The sequence below is a fragment of the Pelodiscus sinensis genome, chromosome 8, assembly GCF_049634645.1.
Source record: "Pelodiscus sinensis isolate JC-2024 chromosome 8, ASM4963464v1, whole genome shotgun sequence".
In the NCBI taxonomy this organism is placed as follows: domain Eukaryota; kingdom Metazoa; phylum Chordata; order Testudines; family Trionychidae; genus Pelodiscus; species Pelodiscus sinensis.
This window is the reverse complement of record NC_134718.1, coordinates 36228267-36251341: the sequence shown is the minus strand read 5'-3', so window position 1 is coordinate 36251341 and position 23075 is coordinate 36228267. Positions and strand designations below refer to the sequence as shown.

General features: G+C 42.2%; 1 protein-coding gene across 18 annotated transcripts in view; it reads right to left on the bottom strand.

The window, feature by feature from the left end:
* The window catches only part of PCDH15 (protocadherin related 15), a 1467631-nt gene that overhangs the window by 490145 nt on the left and 954411 nt on the right, over positions 1 to 23075 (bottom strand). For all 18 annotated transcript variants that reach the window (XM_075935032.1, XM_075935037.1, XM_075935036.1 and 15 more), the window contains one exon: positions 16243 to 16362. In XM_075935032.1, the coding sequence (XP_075791147.1) occupies positions 16243 to 16362 (120 nt within the window). The remainder of the gene's footprint in view (positions 1 to 16242; positions 16363 to 23075) is intronic.

The following is a 23075-nucleotide window of genomic DNA, read 5'->3' as shown; positions in this document are numbered from 1 at the left end:
CTTACATGTTTTGAGAAAGCAGTGCCTTATTTATTTTTCATCTAATTTAATCAAAGATTACATTCTATTTCTAGTATATCTCCACATGCTTAAATAGACTGATTTCATTTTACAGTACTGAAACTACCAAGTTGTGTAAGTCTCAAACAGATTTATTTTGAAGGTCCATTTTGAGAGAAGATAATCCAGAAATTGAAAGGTAGGATATAGAAACAACTGATCGAGACCATATTCTCAGTTCTGAAAGCGACTGACAAATACTGAGACTCCTTCTGTTCGTCAGTTTCTCCATCTGTACAGTGGAGGTATTTATTTTACAGGTATATTTTGGAAATAATATTTATGAAACACTTTAAGACCCATCAATGAAAGACTTTGTAGAAGAACAAAGTATTTTCTTTTCCTAAACAGACTATTTTTGCAAGCTTTTTTTCCTTATGTTGAATAATTCAGGATTGAAAATGTTTGTATAAATTGTGACTGATTTTTCAGTAAACAAGTCGTATACACTACAAGTAGGCCAGGTTACAGATAGCAGCTGTTTGCAGTTCTGTGTACTCTGAATTTGACAGTTACGTCTTTTGTACAAAAATAAGCACAATCAACAATGGAAGAGACACAGTGCAGAAATTCTACTGAAATGCAAACACTTTGTATGGAAGCAGAAGAGAAAATAAAGTATAACCAGTGAGATAGCAAGAGCAAAGAGGAATAATTTAAAATTTCCCTGAAGGTGAGAAGAACTTGAAAATGGTAAAACTGTCATAGAAAGTTAATTTCAGTCTTAGCAACCCCAGCAATGTCTTTTCAGGTTGAAGGCAGGTATGGATTTTGAATGAAGCAAGCTTATTTTTTTGCTTCAGGTGTTTCAGTGTAAAAAACCCACTTTAAGTTAAAAACTATCATGACTATGGGTTCTTTACCCAGTACTAAGAAATATGTACTTATTATGAAAACCCATCAACACCAGCTTAAACTACTGCATTTTTAAAAACACAAAGCAATCACAATTACTGTATGATACCACTTTGTGAATGACTGCTTTAGAATTTAATGCCTTCAAATAATAATGAAATGATTCCTGTGCAATAATATGTCATAATGCAATGCTATGTTTATTTTAAACAAATAAAATATTAATAGATAAAACATTCTAAATTGCAAGTATTAGAAACCACAATATATATATATATATCACACACATATACATATACACACACAATCCAGCCAGAGTTCTTAGGCCCATTCATGTTCATGCATACTTTAAAAAAAGTAATACAAACTTAGCCAAAATATAACACTTGTGATGATGGGATGTGGTCACAGAAGACCACCTGCGGGGCTTCCCAGAGTGCTGATAAGGCCACTGACACCCTCCTTCCTGCTCTCTGGTGCTTCTCACTGCTCCATCCTGCTGGTTCAGCTCCCTTGTCTCCCCCAGCCAAGACACAGAGCTGAGATCATTGCCCCTCTCCCTTCCCCCAAGAAGCAGTGCAGACACTGAAACCCTCAGGTCCAAGGAAAATGCAGTTTTGGGCCCACCTTCCCAGGATACCACTCCCTAAATGGGACCAGAACCCTGTATGAATTATTTAGGTAAGCCCCCTTTAAGAATAAAAGAGGGAATGTACACACTGATCCCCCCTCCTCCCACCTCCGGTAACAATTCTTTACACTGGTCTTGATAGAAAATAAAAGTGATTTTATTAAGTATAAGCAGTAGGATTTAAGTCGTAGTAAGTGAGCACAGTCAGAGCAAAGTAGAAAATTCAAACCAAAGTAACAGAAAATGCTTAGCTACTTCTACACTATAACCTTAGCACAGACTTATTACAAACTCACCCTGTTTCTTTTCCAGCTAAGGCTTCCAAACCAGGGCTCTTCTTTTGTTTCCTTCCCAGGGTTGCATCCTGCCAGCCTGAAGACAAAACCTGCTAGCTTCCTATTGTTTTTAAATATTCCCTTTGGGCGGGAATTCTGTTTTTACAATCCACCCTTCCAGCTGGGATGGACATGTAACTTCCTCAGCCCAACAACTGCTAAGACTTAAGTACAAAAGGCTATTTGCATATGATTGTCCAGACATTGCAAACGCCCTTGATGGCTTTCCATTTTCAGATTTAAAACCATGAAGCTTTCCATACTCCATGTCTAACTTTACACACAAGAATGAAATATACACCAAAATAAGATCCAGCATTTTAAGACATTAAGATCAATTGGTTTATATGAAGCAATTTGTCAAAAGCACCCTTGAGTTATGTATATTTGTGTCCATAAATCCATTTAATAAAGCATGGGGGGGAGGGGTCCCATCACAACACTAATAAGATGATGCAATATCATGTGAGGAGTCTGGTGGTAAAGATATTGGGTTATAGGTGGTTTGTTTGGGGGCACCTACTATCTCCATGGCCCCCTGGGTAAGGTGTGGGTGGGAGTGTGACGGGGTGAGCAGGCCCTGCACTGCCGGGCTGGGAGTAGCCCAGGCCCAGCTGGCTGAGCGGGCCCCACCCTTCCAGCCCGGCTGGGCATGTTCCCAGCAGAGCCAGTATGTAAAGACTGAGGGAGCATGGCAAGGGAGGAGGCAGCCTGAGAGTAGAAAGGCTCAGGCTGCAGCCCTGGTGTTCCTGTGGCAGCTGAAGCCAGAGTGGTAGGAAGCAGCCCAGGGCAAGGGCTTGCAAACCCCGCTTGGTGTGTGTCGGCTGGATTCCCCACCGAGCAGGCAGGAGCAAGAACCCCTGCCTACAGGGCCCTGGGCTGGGACCCAGTGGAGAGGGAGGGCCCGGGTCCCCCTACCACCCGTTGCTGCAACCGGAGCAAACATGCCAGCCAGGAGAGGCTTTTTCTGGAGCTAGACCGCAGAGACCGTATATGCCCTGATAGAGGGGCCTGGACTTGAGGCTAGTTCTGGTAGTACCATATATGCCCAGATAGAGGGGCCTGGACTTGGTGCTAGTTCTGGGAGTACCATATATACCCTGAGAGAGGGGCTGAGACTTTTGGGACTTTGGGTACTGTATATGCCCTGAGAGAAGGGCCTGGACTGAGACACGGGCCAGGAGAAGGGGGCTGCAACCCCTGTCAGGGGTGTACCCCTTGACAGGAAGGTATGGCTCCCTGATCCCAGAAGGGGCCAGGCTTCAGGCAGAAGGGGTGTGGGCAGCCAGCCCTGACTGTTGCCCAGATGCACCAGGCCACACTGGCCCCCAGGCATCCGTCAGCACCACCCATAGCACGGTACACCTCTCCTCAGCCCTTAGTGCTGCCTGGGGCGCATGGCGTGGCAGTGATTCAAAGGGACCTGGGCAGTGGCCGTGACAGTGGCCAGGATTCCAGGCCCCTTTAAATCGCCAAGCTCTGGGGCAAGTGAAACCATTGCCCCCTGTTGGCAAGCCTGTGTGTGCTGCATAATGGTTTTCCTTCTGCTGAAAGGTGTGCATCTCCGGGATGAGGAGTGAAAGATATATCATGTCCAATGCCTTGATTCATCATTTTCTTGCTTTTTTGTGTTAGGTATACAGAGGAGCCTTAACATACATCCAACATATTGTTTACTGCACTAATACATATAAAGCACTTTACTTAAATGAGTTTTGGTAAAATATTTTCTGTGAATTGACCCAGCACAGCTGCACAGCACAAATGTCCGGATAACTATTAGAAAATATTAGATTGGCCAGTATTTCTGCCATAGATAGGTGAGGTTCTGCTAACATTTGCTTCTGTGAAATGGAATTTTGTAAGGAAAGACCAATCAGAGTAGAAGTTGGAGTAGGACGAGTGCACAGAGGTGAAAGGTTGGATCAGGACTGTTAATGTGTGTGGAGAGTGCAGTAGGGGAAAAAAACACCAGATCCTTAGTAAATCAATGTCACTTCATGTAGTGAATGGCTTTACAACACTTCATACTAGTTGATAAGATGGTCCCCAAATGTAACAGACTATGCAGGGGAATGCTCAGAAATTGTGAAGATGGGTAGGCTGCCAGTGTGAATTGGCATCAACCATTGGTAGTTATGGAGTGAGAAAGGGGGAAAACCTGTTGTTGCTGATGGAGTTTGGAGAAAAGGAAACAAGAGAACTGCAAAATCTGGGAGGGATTTGCCAGTCAGAATGGAGCTAGGATGGGAGCAAATAGAAATATGATATGAAGGGAGTTAACAAGCAAGTGGACCGTTGATAATGAAGTAAGTTATAAAGGGTGAGAACAAACTTAGACATAGTACTTCTTGAATGAGAGGGTAGCTGGTATTTATTTGCTTGGCACCACTAACGGACCAATAATGCACAGATGAGTGAGAGCAGTACGACAACTAGGCAAAAGGGTCAGAATCAAAAAAGGTGCTGGTGGCTGATGGTTTAAAGTGGGATATTAAACAGCTAAAAAGAACAAGGAGTCAAATCAGGTGTTAGGAAGGATTAAAGGCCATTGTATGGATTGAAGGGAAGGAAGAATGATAAAGAGAATTTCTTATTATCAATGGTAGGTAAATTACTCTGAAGTTCAACTCTGAACAAAAATTTCTAAGGCCTTTTTGCACACCACATCTCTGGAGCCCAATGAACATCATGTGGGTTGAAGGCAATTATAGCATTAGCCCCTCCAGTTTTGCCCACAATCACACACTTCAATTTTCTCCACTGTACTCAGCAATGCAAGGAAGCCACTGGAAATTATTTCTGTTTCAGCATTAGGAACAGCATGTTGCAGCATTTAGCTGTGTGGTAAGTGCTGTCCTCTAGGTTTCCACTGTCTGGCAGTTTTCCACTCAGCAGAGAGTGCCAGCAGCTTTTGCCTCTATCTTTTTTAAGGGAGTTTGTATGTAAATATATGGCAGAGATGTTGTGAATTATGTAAATAACTGCCAACAACTATGATTATTGTACAGTATCAAAATGGGAATATATATGCCACTTCTCATTTATGAGTGAGATTTTCATGAATGGATCCAGATCCTTTTACCTGAAGTAAAATGCCAGAACATAAAGGGACCCTAAAAGAACCAAAATCAGATGGGGTGTGGGGGAGAGGGACTGGAACAGAGGAAGACATCCAAGCTTCCAGGAAGCCCTGGAAAATTCTGGGAAAAGGGATGAGCATAGGTCTGGGCAGGGAAAGGGTTTACCTTAATAGGTCTACAGTATATAGCACTACAGTCATGCTGGTAGCACTGCTGCAGACAGGAAGCTGGAAACAGACTGATCTGAGGAAATAGATAGTATTAGGCCAGAGGCTGCTTTGCCCCCAAAGCAGCCCACTATAATATGGGCTCAAAGCCACCTTAGCTGCTATCCAGTGGCAAGTGTTCTGTTCAGTGTATGTTTACATAGTGTATGTATATGTCTACACAGGAAAAGAAAACCTCATGACTGGCTTCTGTTGGCCAACCCAGGCTCGGTCTGAGGAGCTGTTTCATCAGTATGTAGATTCCATATTTCTGCTGGAGCCCAGGCTCCAGGACCCTTCAAGGTAGGATGGTCCAAGAATTCAGGTGTCAACCCAATCCAACTCTTTTTCTGGGTAGAAGGATGTTCTAGTTTCAAATGGTGACAATACAAATACTGATAAATCTAATGGATATAACCCCTGACTCTATCTATAAAAAGAAACTCTTCAGTAATTATCATCAGAAGTATCTAAAGTATTGGAGCTTTTTCAAATAAACACTAGGTCTGACAACTTCTGAAGCTTAATTAGTTAGGCAGGCAGAAAATCAAAGTAATGTATCTTTTCAATATCTACCCAACTATTAGTTGTTCATTGCCACCAACTTTATGCCTATTTTGGTGTACAACTTTTCTAGGACAATGGAACTTTCCCTTTATTTTTTAAATTGTAAACTCTGCTTTCTTAGTGTTTGTACAATCCTTAGTACAAGGAGGTTCCAGTCCGCACTGGAATCATCGGGCAGTACACCTTGTCTGTAAAGACAAGCAAACATATGAAGTACTAACTATGAAACACCCAAGATTTTTTCACTTGAAAAATGCATTTGCTTTTGCTTCTTTATTATTGTTACTGTCATAACTCAAAATGTAATTGTCTGCAGTTAAATGTGAAGGTTTTTCATTGGTCTTAAATACAACATAATAGCTACATAGCAGATAAATAGTTCCAACAGTCAAAGCAACAAAAGTTGGTGCTTTCCTATTTGTTTTGTTACTGCATACTATCCACAGTTAAGTCTCCTGACAAAAAATCAGATATACAATGTATTCTTTCAAGAAAATTATGACTCATTTCCCCCTATTTCTATTCCCTAGAAAATTGTAGGGATTCTAAAATTATAAAATGAATGCAGCCTGCCCATGGGAAAACTCTTCAAATTACTACAACCTACTGTACTTCTCTCCAGTGGATCCTAGAAATAAGCATCTCATGAATGCTGTTTAATTCTTTTCAGCATCTTTCTGAGCTGAGATACAATCTAATAGGTGCTGCACACTGCAACCCTTAGTCCACTTTTGAGACTACTACAAAGGAAAAATAAGCATAGGTTGGACTTCCCAAAACCGGGACTCCCTGGAGTCCTGGCTGGGAACACAGTAGAAGGAGAGCTGGCAGCTGGGAGTCCAGCTGGGCTGGAAGCCAGGCAGGGGTGGGACCAGGATCAGGGCCAGGGTCCTGGTAGTGTAGCCAGGGCTGTGAAAGTCTCAGTAATGGGGCTGGGGCAGCTCAGGAAGCTGTAGTAGTGAGACCAGGACAGCTGCAGCTGCCCCAGTAGTGGGGCCAGGGCTGGAGACACATCAGCTATGGAAGCCACTGTAGTAGAGCTGGGGCTGGGGACTTGGCAGCCCAGGCTACTGGGGGCTGCAGAAGCATGGCAGCTCAGTCAGGGGAGTAGCTGAGTCAGCAGTGGGGAAGGGTGGTGGGCTGGGGGGCTGGCAGCAGGGGACTTCCCCAGGCCCAAAAAACTCCCTCTTTCAGGACCGGGCAGGTCCCAAGTGAGCCAGACCAGAGAGATCCAACCTGTATTCAAATTTTTCATCAGTTTATAGCACTTACAATGCAGAATAAATACATTCAACTCTGTATTTTTAAAGAGAAGGAGGGAATCTTCAGAAAATCCTTATACCTCATCATACTAACTTACTAAGAAGACAAGTTTATCCAGTAGAGTAGACTATTGTTATCTCTGATTAATATCACTCTTCCAGCAATGATCAATGTAGGCTACTACAGGGTTTCATGAAAACATTCTGTTTATGAACCTAATCAGTGTTGGTGTTAGTACGGAATGGATTATTTTCTTACTCGTATTGAGTGACTCTGATGATATGAAGCAGCAATGTAAAAATCTAAGAATACTGTTCTGTAATAATTTTATGACTATATTATATGGCCTGGTCAGTACAGCAAATGAGTTATTAGTTACTGAATTATTAGTCTTTCTTGTATGACCATATTGGTTTAGATAAATATTGGGTTGTTGAAAAATGTAAGTGGAATGACAATCTAGTAACCCAGACCCTGACACTAGCATCTGCTGCAGTTATGATGCAGCCATGAAGAACACTGTCCTGGGGTGAGAAACAGCCACAAAGACGGCAGCTCTTGCTGAGGCGGGAGCTCATAATCCACTCACAAAGGGTCATGGGTGCAAAAAACTGTTAGAAAAGGAGGAGGGAAAGAAAGGGACATTGAGCAAATGGATGAACTGGGGCTAAGGTAGGAAATGACAGGATAAAACAGAAAAAACCCAGGGGACTTGGAAGGGAGGAGGAGGAAAACAGGAAAAGCTTCAGGTCAGGAGACGCAAACAAAAGACTAGAACTGAGTATGTGAGCAGATACTATTACAGAAAGGAAGGAGCAGGAATTAAAATCTCCAGACACGGCAGAGAGACGGAGGATAAAGGTACGAAAACTGAAAGGAAATGAACAGAGAGGATTGGTACCTAAATACTGACTTTGACAATACAGCTCAATGGTGCCTAATGGACAAGTGAGGGCTACTTGGTGAAAAAAAATCTTGTGGATTGTACAGATATGTTTGTAGCAGATTAGGAGTAAGAGATGCACCTTCATAAGGGAGAATATTGTGAACACAAGAATTGGGAGATGTGTCCTGCCGACGGGGGTTGGAAAAAACACATCTACATGCAGCAGTTCACCAAAGAAGCTCTTCCGTTTGTTTTTATTATTTATTTCATTCACTGGTTTATTACTTAATGAACCCCAGTATCATTACATGGGGTTAGAAAGTGCTGAATGAAAAGAGGACTGCAGTCATTTTGAAGTTAACTCTTTGGTCTGCAACTGAAGGAGAAGAAAAGAGACACCCCAGAGAAGCAAGTGGAGCATCAGGCATAGAAGTTTTTGTATGTATTTGGTGAGCACAATAGTAGCTTGGCTAGCTTAAGAAGGGAAAAAAGCCGAAAATAGATATGGTGTAATCTCTATCCAGTCTGGAATTGTCAACCAACATTGCAGAGAATTGAAGAATATTCAGATATGCAAATTTTATTTAGCAATCATGGAGCAAAAGAGAAAAATGATAAAGAATTAAATCATCAATCTTTTTGCATGTTGTTGGGGAAGGTGCACTGGATGTCTATAACAGCTTTATGTTTGAAGAAGGGGAAAGCATGAATTATGTAAAACACTGACTAGATTTGAGGGACTCAGCATGACAAAAAGGAATGAAAAATGTTTTTACATCCATGCAAAAACCTGATGATACCATAGAGCATTATGTTTCATAATTAAGGAAACTCATTAAAACCTGTGACTAGAGAACTGACAGAATCATTTGTGTCATTAAAGACAATGTGTTAAGAGAATGATTTCTCTGCGAAGGATAATTAACTTTAGAATAAGCTCTCAAAATATGCAGGACAGCAGAAACTGGGAAAGCACAAGCCAAAGAGCTGAATTCACCAGAAGAGGCTTTTGACATATTGAAACAACAGAAGTCCCCTTTGGTTGTCCACTTGTGTGACGGGGTGTCGCACCCACCCCCCCCACACACACACTGAAGGGCACTCAGTTGCGGCTCTCTGGGGCAAGATCCTGCCACCATGGCGCATCTGCCACGCATGCTCCGTTGTGGTGCAGCCAGATCTGGCAGCGGCTAGGACCCTGGGGAGGCCTCGGGCCAGGGCTGTAGCGTGGCCATGCATCAGTGGCAGGGCACCCAGGATGCCAGAGGCCCCGGCGCATAAGAAGGGGAGGAAGAGGCCAAGAAAGGGGGAAGACCCCGGGGAGAGGGCCAGGCTTGCTCTCATCTCTCCCACAGACAGCTGGCCAGCCAGACCCAGAGTGATGCCAAGGAGGATCGGGGCCTTCACCTCAGGTGCAGAGGAGGCAGCACTGAACCACGGGTGGAGCGAGTTCCCCGGGGCCCAACAGATGCCGTTGGCCCCCAACCTCGGGTGGACGTCCGATCCGCAGTTATAAAGGAGAGTGAACCCAGACTCCAGGTGGGGAGCTGGGTCCAGGTGGGAAATATCCCCGGCCGGATGCTGGAGTCAGGGTGAACTGGACGTATAAGTGGGTGGGGACCCACCAGAGACTTACATGGGGGGCGGGGACTCCCACACTTTGGTGTGCTAATCATGCCACTGGCACTCACCTTCCTGTTCTCTGGGGCTCCCCACCACCCTACCCTGCTGGGCCAGATCCTCTAGTCCATGGGTGGCCCACCCAAGACTCACAAGCCACATGCGGCTCTTTGATTAAAAAAAAAGGGGGGGGCTCCTGCTGGTACCATTGAGGTCAGCGGCTCTGTGTCGCATTCCAGCATGCCCACAGCCGACCGCTCAGCTCACGCGCCCCAGCACCTGGGAGGAGACACACGTGGCTGTAGAAGTGGTGCCCTCTCCAGCACCGGGCATTAGGTTAGAGCTATGCTGGTGGGTAGGGAGCTCAGCTGTGTTGTGGGACCGGGAAAGTGCTGGGAACCAGGCATGGAGCCCAGCAGGGCTGCGGGAGGGAAAAGATGCTGGGCGCTGTGCTCAGCTGGGCTGTGGGAGCGGGGAGGTGCCGGAACCGGGTGTTGTGTGTCAGCTGGGCTGCCCAGAGGCTAGACTCAAGGGGAAGGAAGGAGACAGGGAGAGGCAGGGAACCAGCTCTGGACTCAGCAGGTCTGCGGGGTTTGTGGGGAGATGCAGGGAAACAGGGTTCAGCTGGGCTGAGGGGTTTGGGGGGAGGGAACAGACAAGCAGCCCAGCTGGGCTGCAAGGGGGGTGTAGGGAACTGGTGCTGGGCTCCTCTGAGTTGTGGTGGATGGTCTTTTGGGGAGGTGCAGGGAAGAGGGGGGTCTCAGCTGAGTTGCAGGGGAGGGAGGTGCAAAGAAGCCTAGTGGGGAGGGGGCAGCAATGCAGCAGGAGGCCAGACTAGGGCTAGGCTCTGGAATTGGGTTAGAGTAGGGGGGAGGGCAGGCTCTGGGGAAGGGGAGAGGGATTCGGTTAGCACTGTGGTTATCAGCCTGTTGATTGTAATCAACTGGTCGATTGCGGGGACATGACCAGCTGATTGCAAGGTGTTCCAACCCCCCCTCATTCTTTCCCACCTCCAAGAAGCCCACACTGATGCTACCACCTGTGAAAATGGAGGTCACAGGCCGGCTTCCTGGAGCATGGGGAGGAAGCCCCACATCTAGAAGCTACGTTCTATGACTCAGGAAGTGTGCGGGCTGCTCTTCCCCTCCCCTAAACAGTCGGTACACCTCTTGAAAAGCTGAGTCTATGGCATGCCAACGACTTCCTTCCCCCTGCTGCCTTCCTGCACTGGGGAAGCGGAGTGGGGAGGGAGTAGGAATCCTGGGACGGCGCCAGCACAGACTGCACAGAAAGCGTGCGGCTGTCATGGGGAGCAAGGAGCACAACATGCACTTCCTGAGCAGCTGGAGCTGGTGCAGTCCCGGGACTCGAACTCTCCCTCCCCCACAGGCAGGCAACAGGGGAAATAAGTTACCGGTGCACCACAGACCCAGGTGTTCAGTAAATGCACCAGCTGTTTGTGGGAGAGGGAAACAGTGCACGTGCTTCCTGAGATCCCAGACCTGGTGTGCAGGTGCAGGATCTCCAGGTACTAGCCCCAGCTGTCACTGTCCCCTCCCCCTGGCCAGCCCCTCCTAGCACCCAGCACCCTACCCCCTATAACCACCAGCACAGTTGGGACCACATTAGTGAGGCTTGAGGTTTTTTGGAGAGGTTTTTTTTTTTCATCTCGCTTGTGTGGCCCCGACTGACTTTTCTGTGGGTCAGTCACCTCTGACTCAAAACAGGTTCCCCTCCCATATCATAAATAAAGACAATGCTGAAACACTTTGTGTTTGACATAATATTTTATTTAAAAATGAGCCTGGCCAACAAGCTCCCAATTGGGGCCAACCCCCCATCTGGCTGCAGCATGATAACACTCCTGCACGCCACCCCCAGACCCCAAACCTGAGCCTATCATACACTGGAACTCCCTGTCCTGAGCCTCTCACATCCCCAAACTCCTACATCCCCACATCCCCAGTCTTCTGCCACAACACTACTGCACCATTCACACACTGCAAATCTGTGTCCTGAGCCCATCACACTCCCAGCCTCCTTGCTCTGAGCTCCTCATGAACCCAGCCCAAACTCTTGCATCCTCACAGACACAAGCCTGTGGCTTGCTCAGCAACCCAACCCTCCACCTGACCCCAACACTCTGCAGCCTGGAGCCCCCTCCCTGAGCCAGTATCCTCTTCTCTACTTCTTCCTGTACCAAATTCCCTCCCAGAGCTTGCACACCTCACCCCTTCCCAGTGCTTTTTTTCTTATGGTATACCCTGGGACCATGTACCAGCACCTATTTTCCCATGGTACAGCTTTTTTTTCCTCTCAACAACTCTCCCCTCACCCCCATACATGGCTCTTCGCACTCTATCGACCACTATTTTGGCTCTTCATCTCTAACGGGTTGGCCACCCCTGCTCTAGTCTTCACCAACTATGGCACAGAGTTGGGGTTACTACCCCCCTGCAAAGCAACACAGACACTGAATCAGTTCACTTCTGAGAAGGTTCAGCTCGAAGGGCTCTGCATCCAAGAAACCAACCTCCAAAAGGGATAAAATCCCCAAACAAATCTGTCTTACCTTGTAGCATGATCATGAGGGTTAGCCAACAGCCTGGGAACTAAGGGGTTAACCTTACCTAAGTCAAGTAGATTCAGCCAATAGGAATATAGGTAGGAATTTCAAACTGGGACAAAAGAATTTTTGGTTTTTCCCTCCTTTGTCCTGGGCAGTTTCTCTCCATCAATTGAGGGGGACAGACAGAATGTCTCCCTCTAAGAATAGACTCTTAACTTTTCTGTAAGTAGGGTAAAGTTTAGATAAATCTGTTACATTTATTGTTTTATGGTATGGGAAATAGGATCTGATGTCCATACATTTAAAAATGTTTTCTGCTCTCTTTTGCAACCAAGCTCCTGGCCCATGGTGGGTTTCTCCTCCATGAGTATATTACTTTGTAACTAGTCATTATGCTTGCAACAGGAATATTGTGGTGATAATAAAAGTTCTTTCTCTTTTCTTTTCTTAACCTGGCATTGGTTAATTTGTGTGTCCTGGTTTGTACTTTAGGGGTGAGATTTCCCAAGTGATCTCTCCCCTGATTTTCTTATTAGTACTTGGGATGATGGCAGCAGAGTTTTATCCCCAAAATCTAGGTTGTTAAGATTTTGGGGGGAAGTTTTCACCAAAGCCTGGAAAGATAAGGTTTTGGGGTACTTTTGCGGGCTCCCACTTCTGCATTTATCGTGCCAGAGTGGGGAAGGAGCCATGACACCTTGTGTAACAATTTTACACAGAAAAAAGCTCAGAAATCAGCCCCCTTTATAAATGAAAGAGATATGCAGAATGGTGGATCTCCCTAGGTGGTAATTATTTAAACTGGGATTGATAATAAACAGAAGTATTTTTATCAAGTAGAAAAAGCAGGATTTAAGTGGTTGCAAATGAAAACTGTCAGATCATAGTTACTACATTTAAATGAATAAAAATGTACCTAAGTTTTAATCCACTAAGAAACTTGTTACACACAAATTTTTACCCTAAATAGTGGTTCTAAGCATCCCTTTCACAAGTTAAGTATCCTACTAGCTTCAGCTCAATCCTTCCTCCTTTTCACTCTTAGATGTCTCCAGCAGGTATTTTAGGTAGTAAGTGTTTTTTTGGGGGGTGTCCTCCTGGTGTCTGGCAAATGCTCCTATTCTTTGCTTCCCCCGCCCCCTATTATATCCCTTTAGCCAATTCTTTGTGCTTAGTTCAAACTTTTCTCACCTTAAGTGGAAAATTACCAGAGCCAAAATGGATTTCAGCATCAGGTGGCTTGGCCACATGTCTTTTTAGGACCAAACACAGTTTGGAATTACAGGACAAAAAAGGCTATTTACAAGTCATTGACTTGATCACCAAGCCATCCAGGTTCTGGAGCATCAGTAATGGCCATTGTTAGCACATTTAGAATTCTAAACAGATCCACACTTCATATTTCTAAGTTCACATACAAGAATTATAAATGCTCAAAAATAGGATATACACATTCAGCACACTGTAACCTTTAAACTATGATGTTTTATGAGGTATTTTGTCTAAAGCATCTTACAGTTATGCAAATTCATATTCTCAAACCCATTCTCATAAGGAATGAGAGGTGGGGACCTTTACTGGCTATTCAAGTACTAAGTACAAAAGAATATAGCCAGGATAGGTCAAATTAAAGAGTGGAACTATTTTCTATGAAAACCAATGCTAGGGAGAAGACTGGGTAATGTGAAATGCTACCTTTGGAAAACTATAATAAATGTAGGGAAAATAATAATTTTGCAAAATGCTGCAGATCCCAAATACAGAAAAGTTCAAGTAAAGACAATCTTTACATTGAGGAGTTTTTCATTGACATACTGGGGTCTAGCAAGCCTGATAAGAGGGACTGGATACCTTCTATGACAGTGAACAGAAGAATTATTCTATAGAAAATGGACATTGGCATTCAACTTAATATTGTTTCTGGAAAAAAAATATTATGAAAGATGAAAAATAAGACCAAAACTAGCACCAATATTAGTAAAAGTAACTTGTTATCTTGGGACAAATATACCAGTGCAGGGGAAGTGCACTGCTAGTATCAATCATAAAAATACCATATACAGTACTGGCTCCCATTCACTTCATGCCCGTGGAGATGACACCAATTATAGACCTGGATGTATGTGAGAAGCTCAATCTGGTAAAACAGGTGCTTTCACTACAAGATCATACTGAACCTGTCTATGAGGCACTCTTTTGCAAATATCATGATCTGTTTCAAGGGTTGATTTCCTTGCAAAGATAAATAAGCATGTGTCTCCAATTATCCATCCATGTTGAAAGGTACCATTTGCACACCATGATAAACTCATGGCTGACCTTGCAAGTACAGAAGCAATGCAAGCAATATAAAACTTGAAGCCAACTGAATGGGTGAGCCCCCTCCTCATTATGGAGAAAAGTAACAGACAGCTTCTCATATGCTTATATTCCAGAGACCTCAACAAGATTATAGAAAGAGGCTGTTTCAAACTGCCAGCCAGAAAAAAGATGCAAATCTTAATCAGCAATTTGCAAATCCCAGTATTTAAATAAATTGGATGTATTTTCAGGGTTTTGACAGCATCCTGATTAAGCTGCAAATGTATGATTTCATTGTGATCTCTACACCCAGTGAATTCACTAACAGTGCACTCTGAAGAGTAGTGGCTGCTATGAAACAAAAGAGCATTTTATGGAGACAGAGCTGCAAGCCTTAAATGGATCTGATTGTAAAGTCAATTCTCATAGCTAACAGGAAACTGGAAGAAAAAAGAGAGGAAATGGAAAAAGATTAATCATTGTTAATCCTTAAAGAAGTGATAATTCAAGGGTGGCCTGAAGAAGTGAGAAGTTGCTGTTCAACTAGAAGAGACTATTGGAACAGCAGACATGAACTTACTATGACAGATGAGGTGATTTTCAAGGGTGATAAGCCTGTAATTCTAATGAGCTTCCAAAAACAAAAGCAACAGAAGATCCATGAGGATCATTTAGGAATTGAGAGGTGCAAACGAAATGAGCACGAAAGATGCTGTATTGGCTGAGGATCCATTATGAAATCACTAATGTGGTAAGAAACAAAGACCCACTGAAATGTCATCCAGTTCCATAAAGGCCTTTTGATAAGGAAGGCACTGATTTATTTACCTGGTAATCAAAGGACTATTGTTCTCTGTATCCAGAAATCTGCACACAGCACAGTACTAAAGTAAATCAGTGCTAGCTGGCATGAAGGGAATTTTCTCCAGGCATAGAATTCCAGACAAAGTTTTTAGCAATAACAGGCTGCAATTTTCTAGTGCAGATTTTAGGCAATTTGCCATATATCAGTGGGAGGACTTGTATAAACTATTACTGTTTTACCAAAGTACACCCCTGGAGAACAGCTTTTCTCAAGCCCACCTATTAATCGGAAGAAGTATTGCATCTAATAAAAGGGCATCCTGAAGTTGAGGATGGTGGGCCGGGTTCAGGCATGGACTAGGGAATAGGGCATTCACCTGGGGAGGGGGAGGGTGAAGGGGTGGGGGTGACCGTGAGGGGGGCTCCAAACAGAGAGCACATAGGATAAAAGAAACAAAACTTGCACTGAAAGGTAAAATGGAATCATATAAATAAAGCTCTTTTAAAAGCTTAAACACAAAACATTCTCCCCCACATGACTGTGGAGTATCGTACTCCAGCACAAGTGTATAACATTTAAAGTATTTACATGTATTTAAAGTAACTTCTTACTCTGTGAGTGAAAGCAAAAAGTGCAAATGCACGTGGATTGAAAATGCATGACAAAAAAGAGTGATGACTGTGAGTAAAGGTACTTATTCGAAGAGTTACTAAATAAATGACTCCAAATAAAAACTATTATTTATGGTAACAACATGGCAATTATTTATGGTAAAAACAATATAATTATGGTAAAACTTAAACAACAAAGAGTCTAGCAGCACCTTAAAGACTAACAAAACATGTAGATGGTATCGTGAGCTTTCATAGGCACAACCCATTTCTTCATCATTGTTTTTTAAACTTTTCCAGTTACAGACTAACTCAGCTACCCCTCTGAAATTATTAATGGTGTTGATCATAAAAGAGAAATATCAGGCAAGGTAAACTAAACTGGTTTTGAAAAAGAACATACATGCTAATTTTGTAAAGGTTGCACATGCTGAGAAGAACTTCACTTACCGGGTCATTAGGATTGTACTGAATGACATATTCTATCTGGCCATTGGGACCATCATCTATGTCTGTGGCACCATTGTTCCCAGAGAATCCTGTAAAGATGGTTGTTCCAACTGGTGTTAACTGCAACAAAAACAAAGAGAATATACACACTTCAAAACAATAAAAAAAATCAGGAAAAATATAAAAGAAAGGCTGCCATTCCCTCTTTCAACTTTTTTGTGCCTAAAAGCTCAACAAAATGTTTGCCATAATCTATAGACCCGATATTTTCAGTCTCTGGTTTAGATCATGTTATTTCCTTGAGAAAGGGTTAAAACCATAAATGGGGTGACTCATATATTTTCTATGGATCGATGCATTAATTCTCAATCTCAACAGAGTTCTTCTTACTGTACAAAAGCAAGTTTTCACTACATCTTGGTAGGAACAATCTTACACCCATTCATTTTAATTTGAAAATGTTGTTTTCCAAACTATCCTAGCTTAATTGAGAAGTAAGGGTGAATTTCTGGCCACTGCTGAAGTTAATGGCAGAACTTCCATTGACTTTAGTAGACTCAAACTGTCATCTGTAATGTTCAAAGATAATCATACCAGGATAAAACACAAAATAAACAAACCAAAATCCTAATTTGAGCTGTAAATATAAACAGGAAATTATTTCAGTTTAGAAGCTAACCACCACTAACTGCATTATTGGACCAATTTCTTCTTTCTTACAAAGCTGAAGAAATATATGTCTGGAGGCTACCACATGGAGTCAGGGGAACAGAATCCCCCATTCAGGAAAGAGATAATCAGAGCAGGTACTCCTTGTTAACATTAGCTATACTAGTAGCAACTGTCCCATACTCTCATTACACAGGAGGGTTTAGCCACAGTCATCAACCTGTTGGCCATACCACCATCTTTTCTTCAAACTCCTCATGCTGCTGTTAAGACAAAGCCAAGCTGCCACAAAGTAATTCTTCTTAGACAATAGGATCCCACACGACACCAGTTTTATTACTGCGTGCAAGCTAAGAGAGGAAAGGATGTGTCACACTGAGTTTAATTAAAATACATTTGTATAATAGAAGAAGGATATAATTGCCCTGCATCGTCACATTACATAGTTAACAACACACAACAAATAACTCAAAACTGCCAACTTGCATTGTTTTCTACTGTATATTTGACTTAGATTTTGCAGGGTCGAGGTTTGATTTTTAAAATTTGTTGTTTATGGAGTTTAGATTTCTCTAATCAATATTTTCAGAGCTAACAATAATGAAGATCTGGAATCAAATCCATTTCATTGCAGAGAGTTAAGTTAGCAGTTTAAGTTAGCAGTGTGTACTGTATGTTTTACTTAATGCCAAACACACATACATATACACACAGCTAACAGCTTGATTTCCCTTCCAGTATTCTTGGTTGTAAAAATACTATCTGTACATCTGTATCTATCATACAAAGTTGTGAATAAGAAAGTTGACTCCCCCTCACTTCCTATTAATTGCTTTCTTAAGTCAGTCTCCATGGAGTTCATTACCTTATGAACTGTAGTTAAGACTCATTGCGTTAAATCTCTGTTGCAAGAGCACAATTAAAACAAATTAGGAAAACAATTATTTCAGAAACTTGGATGCAGTTGTATAAAATCAGAACTATATGCCATTAACCATGCTGGATATTTTATTGGTTTACTATTAAGAAAATGATTTTTCAACTTTTTTTTCATTAAAAAACAGGTTATAATAAATAAAGCAAAAATAATCAAAAATATACTTCAGATATTTTATGGTAAGTATGAAACTTTATTAAAATAAATGATTTTGAGATTAGTTGTTGAAAAGATATTTTATTTTCATAATAAGTTAGATGTACTATTTCAATGAGATAGTCAGCGTGGTGGTTGGCCTAAGGGTCTGGACATAATGGAGGATGCCCTCTTATCTCACAGAGTCAGAATGGTAAAAAGCTACAAAGCTCCCTGGAAAAATCAGGAGAAAATGACTAAGATGATGAGATATAGACAGCCATAAAGGGCTAGCAAGGAGATGATTACGTACTGGCTAAATGCAGGATTTGTCAGCATAGCACTGAGCTGGGCAGCTATGATGAGCTATTCCTGGTTCTCCAAGAATGACTTTTTCAGATTTGAACTTGACTTCAAGAACCATACACTCATAGCAAAGGGAAAAATTACTTGTTGGAAAGAAAATTATAACTGTCCAAAGTCACCCTTTCAGGTGACAAGGACATAAACTTGGAAAGAAAAGAGTCAGAAGGCAGAGCTAACCTAGGTAGAAACTTGTAAATAAGTTCAGTCCACATTGTAAAAGGATGGTGACATTCAGATTCAGATCAACAGAGAGGCTAGGATTACAGCTCCTGGAGATCAAGAGTTTACACTAATGTCTGGGTCTTTTTAAAATAAATTTATACTATTAATGGTTGCAGTAAAAATAAAGCTGATTCAAGGTTAGATTTTTAAAGCGTATTTAGGTGTTTAAAGATGTAAATAGGCACCCACCTGGACTTTCAATAGTGCTAAAAACATATAATGAGAACTGTACATCTAGGAGGCTATGTGCATTTTAGGTGCCTAAATACCTTCAAAAATGTGTGTCTCTCTGAAGAACGCATGGCCTTTTTTTTTTTTTTTTTTTAAACTTTGGCTCTCACAACATCCCGGCTACGTCTAGACTGGCATGATTTTCCGCAAATGCTTTTAACAGAAAAGTTTTTCGTTAAAAGCATTTGCGGAAAAGAGCATCTAGATTGGCACAGATGCTTTTCCGCAAAAGCACTTTTTGCGGAAAAGTGTCCATTCCAATCTAGACGCACTTTTGCACAAAAAAGCCCCGATTGCCATTTTCGCACAAAACAAATTTGAGCTGTCTACTCTGGCCCTTTTGCGCAAAAGCTTTGCGCAAAAGGAACTTTTGCCCAAACGGGAGCAGCATAGTATTTCCGCAAGAAGCACTGATTTCAGACAGTAGGAAGTCAGTGTTCTTGCAGAAATTCAAGCAGCCAGTGTAGACAGCTGGCCAGTTTTTCCGCAAAAGCACCTGCTTTTGCAGAAAAACTTGCCAGTCTAGACTCAGCCCCCATGTTTAGCTTCTTACACAAGAAGCTATTCCACATCCTTCAGTATGCCCCCCACACATACTTCTCTTCACTTGTTTTCCAATAGTGATACATCTTTTCTGAGACAAAAAGATTAGAACTGCATGCAGTATTCAAGGTACGGGCATATTATAGTTTTAATATTGTGGCACTGCAAGACCTATCCTTTACTAAATGATTCGTAAACATACTAGCTTTTTCATTGCCACTGCACTTTGAATGGATGTTTTCAAAGATCTCAAGTAATAACAGCTAATTTAGCCCTCATAATTTTTTGTGTTTAGTTTGGTTTACGTTTATGTCATTATTTTGCACTTATCAACATTGAATTTCAGCTGATTTTATTGCCCAGTCACCCAGTTTTGTCAGATTACTTTTTAACTCCTGGCAGTCAGCGTTGGACTTAACTATCATAACTAATTTTGTATTGTCTGCAAACTGTCACCCCACTGATTATTCCGCTTTTCTAGATCATTTATGAGTATATTGAACGGTCTTGGTCCAGTATAGATCCTTGCGGGGGGATCCACTATCACTCCCCATTATGGAAACCCACTATTCTTAGTTGCATGTCTTTTAACAAGTTATTTGTCCCATATTTACTTACTTTGCACAAGCAAGCACAGGGATTGGTGAAGCATTGCTTTCCCTTACAACAACTATCTTATCTCTTCCCCAACATATTGATTGTGTTCATCTGTGTCTGATAACTCTGTCCTTCACTATAGTCAGCCAGTTTGACAGTACTAAAGATAGCCTTGTGGCTTAAAATTGCTAAGAAAACCATAATAAAAATGGTGTCACATTACTTATCCTCTAGTCACCTGATATAGAGGGTGTTTACATAAAACAATAATTCTGCAATTTCATATTTGAGTGCCTTCAGAACTCTAGGGCGAATACCATCTGGTCCTAATAACTTATTGCTGTGAAATTTATCAATTACACAACAGACTTCTACAATGTGATCCTGACCATTTATTTTGAACCACAGATGAGCAACCTAAAAAGACTACCATTCCATCATGCAGTTCTCCATGTTTTTTAATTTCAAAGGTACATCACATGCTGGGAACATGTAGTCTCCATAGAAAACAAAATCATAGTGGCTGTTGTTTGCTCAGTGCAAAGTGAGGAAGTTGCTAATGCAGCCCTCACTTAGACAAAGCTTTCTGGTCACCACCTTACACGCTGGAAATGCTTTTGAAATCTGAGCCTATATAAACATTTATTTTTCGTGTTTCCAGTTCTGTAGTTGCAAGTTGTCAACACGTTAAGGGGAGATGATTTGCTATTTTATATTTCTTAAGGCTAATACTTAAATACTTAAATGCACCTCTAAATTCTCTGAGCCCTGAAAAACAAATGCTATTGACAATATTAACTTTCAAATATGAAGTACAGTTCATTTTCCTTTTGTACCATCGAATGGATGCTTCTTTCAAGAAAACAATTTAAAAGTTATTAAAAATTAGCAGTATATTCACCACTAAATTTTGTATACTTGCCATTTGCAGGTCATTAACACCCACAACATACTCCTCACAAAAAGTGCATGAATACCAGAGTACCATTAACCAGGAAAAAGTTAAAACTGTGAAAATTTTAATGGTGATCACAGTGAATTCAATTCTATTGCTCTCTTCTTATTTTTATAGTATTAATAAAAATCCATTTTGGTCTTAAGGTGAGAGGGTGAGGAGAATAAAAATTCACTGACTGAGATGAATCAGTTTAGAGAAGAGGAGACTGAGGTGGGATATGATAGAGGTATATAAAATCATGAGTAGTGTGGAGAGGGCCGATAAAGAAAAGTTATTTATTAGTTCCCATAATAGAAGAACTAGAGGACACCAAATGAAATTAATGGGTAGCAGGTTTAAAACGAATAAAAGAAAGTTCTTCTTCACACAGCGTGTAGTCAACCTGTGGAACTCCTTGCCAGAGGAGGCTGTGAAGGTTAGGACTATAACAGAGTTTAAAGAGAAGCTAGATAATTTCATGGAGGTTAGGTCCATAAAAGGCTATTAGCCAGGGGATAGAAATGGTGTCCCTGGCCTCTGTTCATCAGAGGCTGGAGAAGGATGGCAGGAGACAAATCGCTTGATCATTGTCTTTGGTCCACCCTTTCTGGGGCACCTGGTGCTGGCCACTGTCGGCAGACGGGCTACTGGGCGAGATGGACCTTTGGTCTGACCCAGGACGGCTGTTCTTATGTTCTTATGTTAATGATTCTATCAGTTTAAACCACATTGTTGAATTATACTCAAAGTGACATAATTGTGTAAATGGAAAATATAAAAAGAACCCACATTCCAAAACGAATGATTTGATACTATAATAAAATAAATGAGTTGCAGTTACGTGTTATGACTATAAAAGTTAAAGCCTGAAGTCCTGACTTATTTTAGATATATCACATTAAATGAGTACAGATTTGAACATAGCAAGGTGAACTCCATTAATCTACTAGCCTGATATTCGTCATTCAAAAGGCAGTATTGGACACCTCCTCATTTCTGGCCCTAGGGTATATTTATTTTTATCTCTTTTTTTTACTTTGTTTTGTTCTATACAATGTGAATTAATTAGAAAGGAAATTGAACCAAAACCCTGCATTTGAATGCCCCCTGAAATTTTGTAAAAATGTAATACAGATTCAAATTTGGGGGCTGCCTCAAACCCCTCAGCAAGATTTCTCCAGACTTTGGATAAATTTACATTAAGATCTGAACTAAAAGTCCTGTGTCCACCTCTAGAATGAACTTGATGAATTAGGAGACAAACTGATATCATCCAGATTTTTCAAACTTTGGGTCAGGACCACAAATTGCCAGGGCTGGTATTCGATTTGCTGGGGCTCAGGAATGAAGCCAAAGTTCACACCCACTGGCCAGGGCTGAGACCCTCAAGCTTTGGTGTCCCATGAAATGGTGTGGTAGGACATTGATCCTCCTGATAGGGTTGCTGAGACTCAGGGTTCGGTACTCCTTCCTGGGGTTATGTAGTAATTTTGGTTGTGGGAAGGGGGTCAAGTTGTAATGAAGTTTGAAAAATCCTTATAATGCATAAGGGTATATCTACACTACAGCGTTATTTCAAAATAGCTTATTTCGAAATAATACGTCTACACACAAAATGCATTTCAAAATAGTGTTTTGCTATTTCAAAATAGCACGTCCACACTGTGTGTTTGTGAATCGCATTTAAGGCCAGCCGGATCTAGGTCCAGCAGGGCATCAGGTCAGGAGTTACTTTGTGTGGCTGCTGCCTAAGGCTATCTGAGGCCTGTGCTTAAAGGGACCAACCCTGGACAGCCAGTTCTCAGCTTTCCCTGCTTGCTTGCCTCCCTCGATGAAAGACAACAAAGCATTTTGTCTCTGCATGCTCTGGTTGCCCTCACTTGGGACAACATAGCACTCTGCAACATGGAGCCAGAGCTGCCTCTGGGCACTCTGGTGCTTCTTGTGTATGCATTGCTGCAAGCCTGGCTGTACTTTCTGCAGGCTGCCATCCGGGAGGTCCATTGGGGGGGCTGTCAGTATCCAGGAGGCCCTGCAGGAGAGCTTCCACCCTGAGAAGCACTAAGAGCCTCCCTGGTCTTCTCCGCTGGAGGCTTGTGCCTCATTCCTCCCTCACGTCCTTCCAGTTACCCCTCCCTTCCACTTACCCTCCTTAACCCCCCTTCCTGATGCCAAATAAAATACATGTATTTTCAT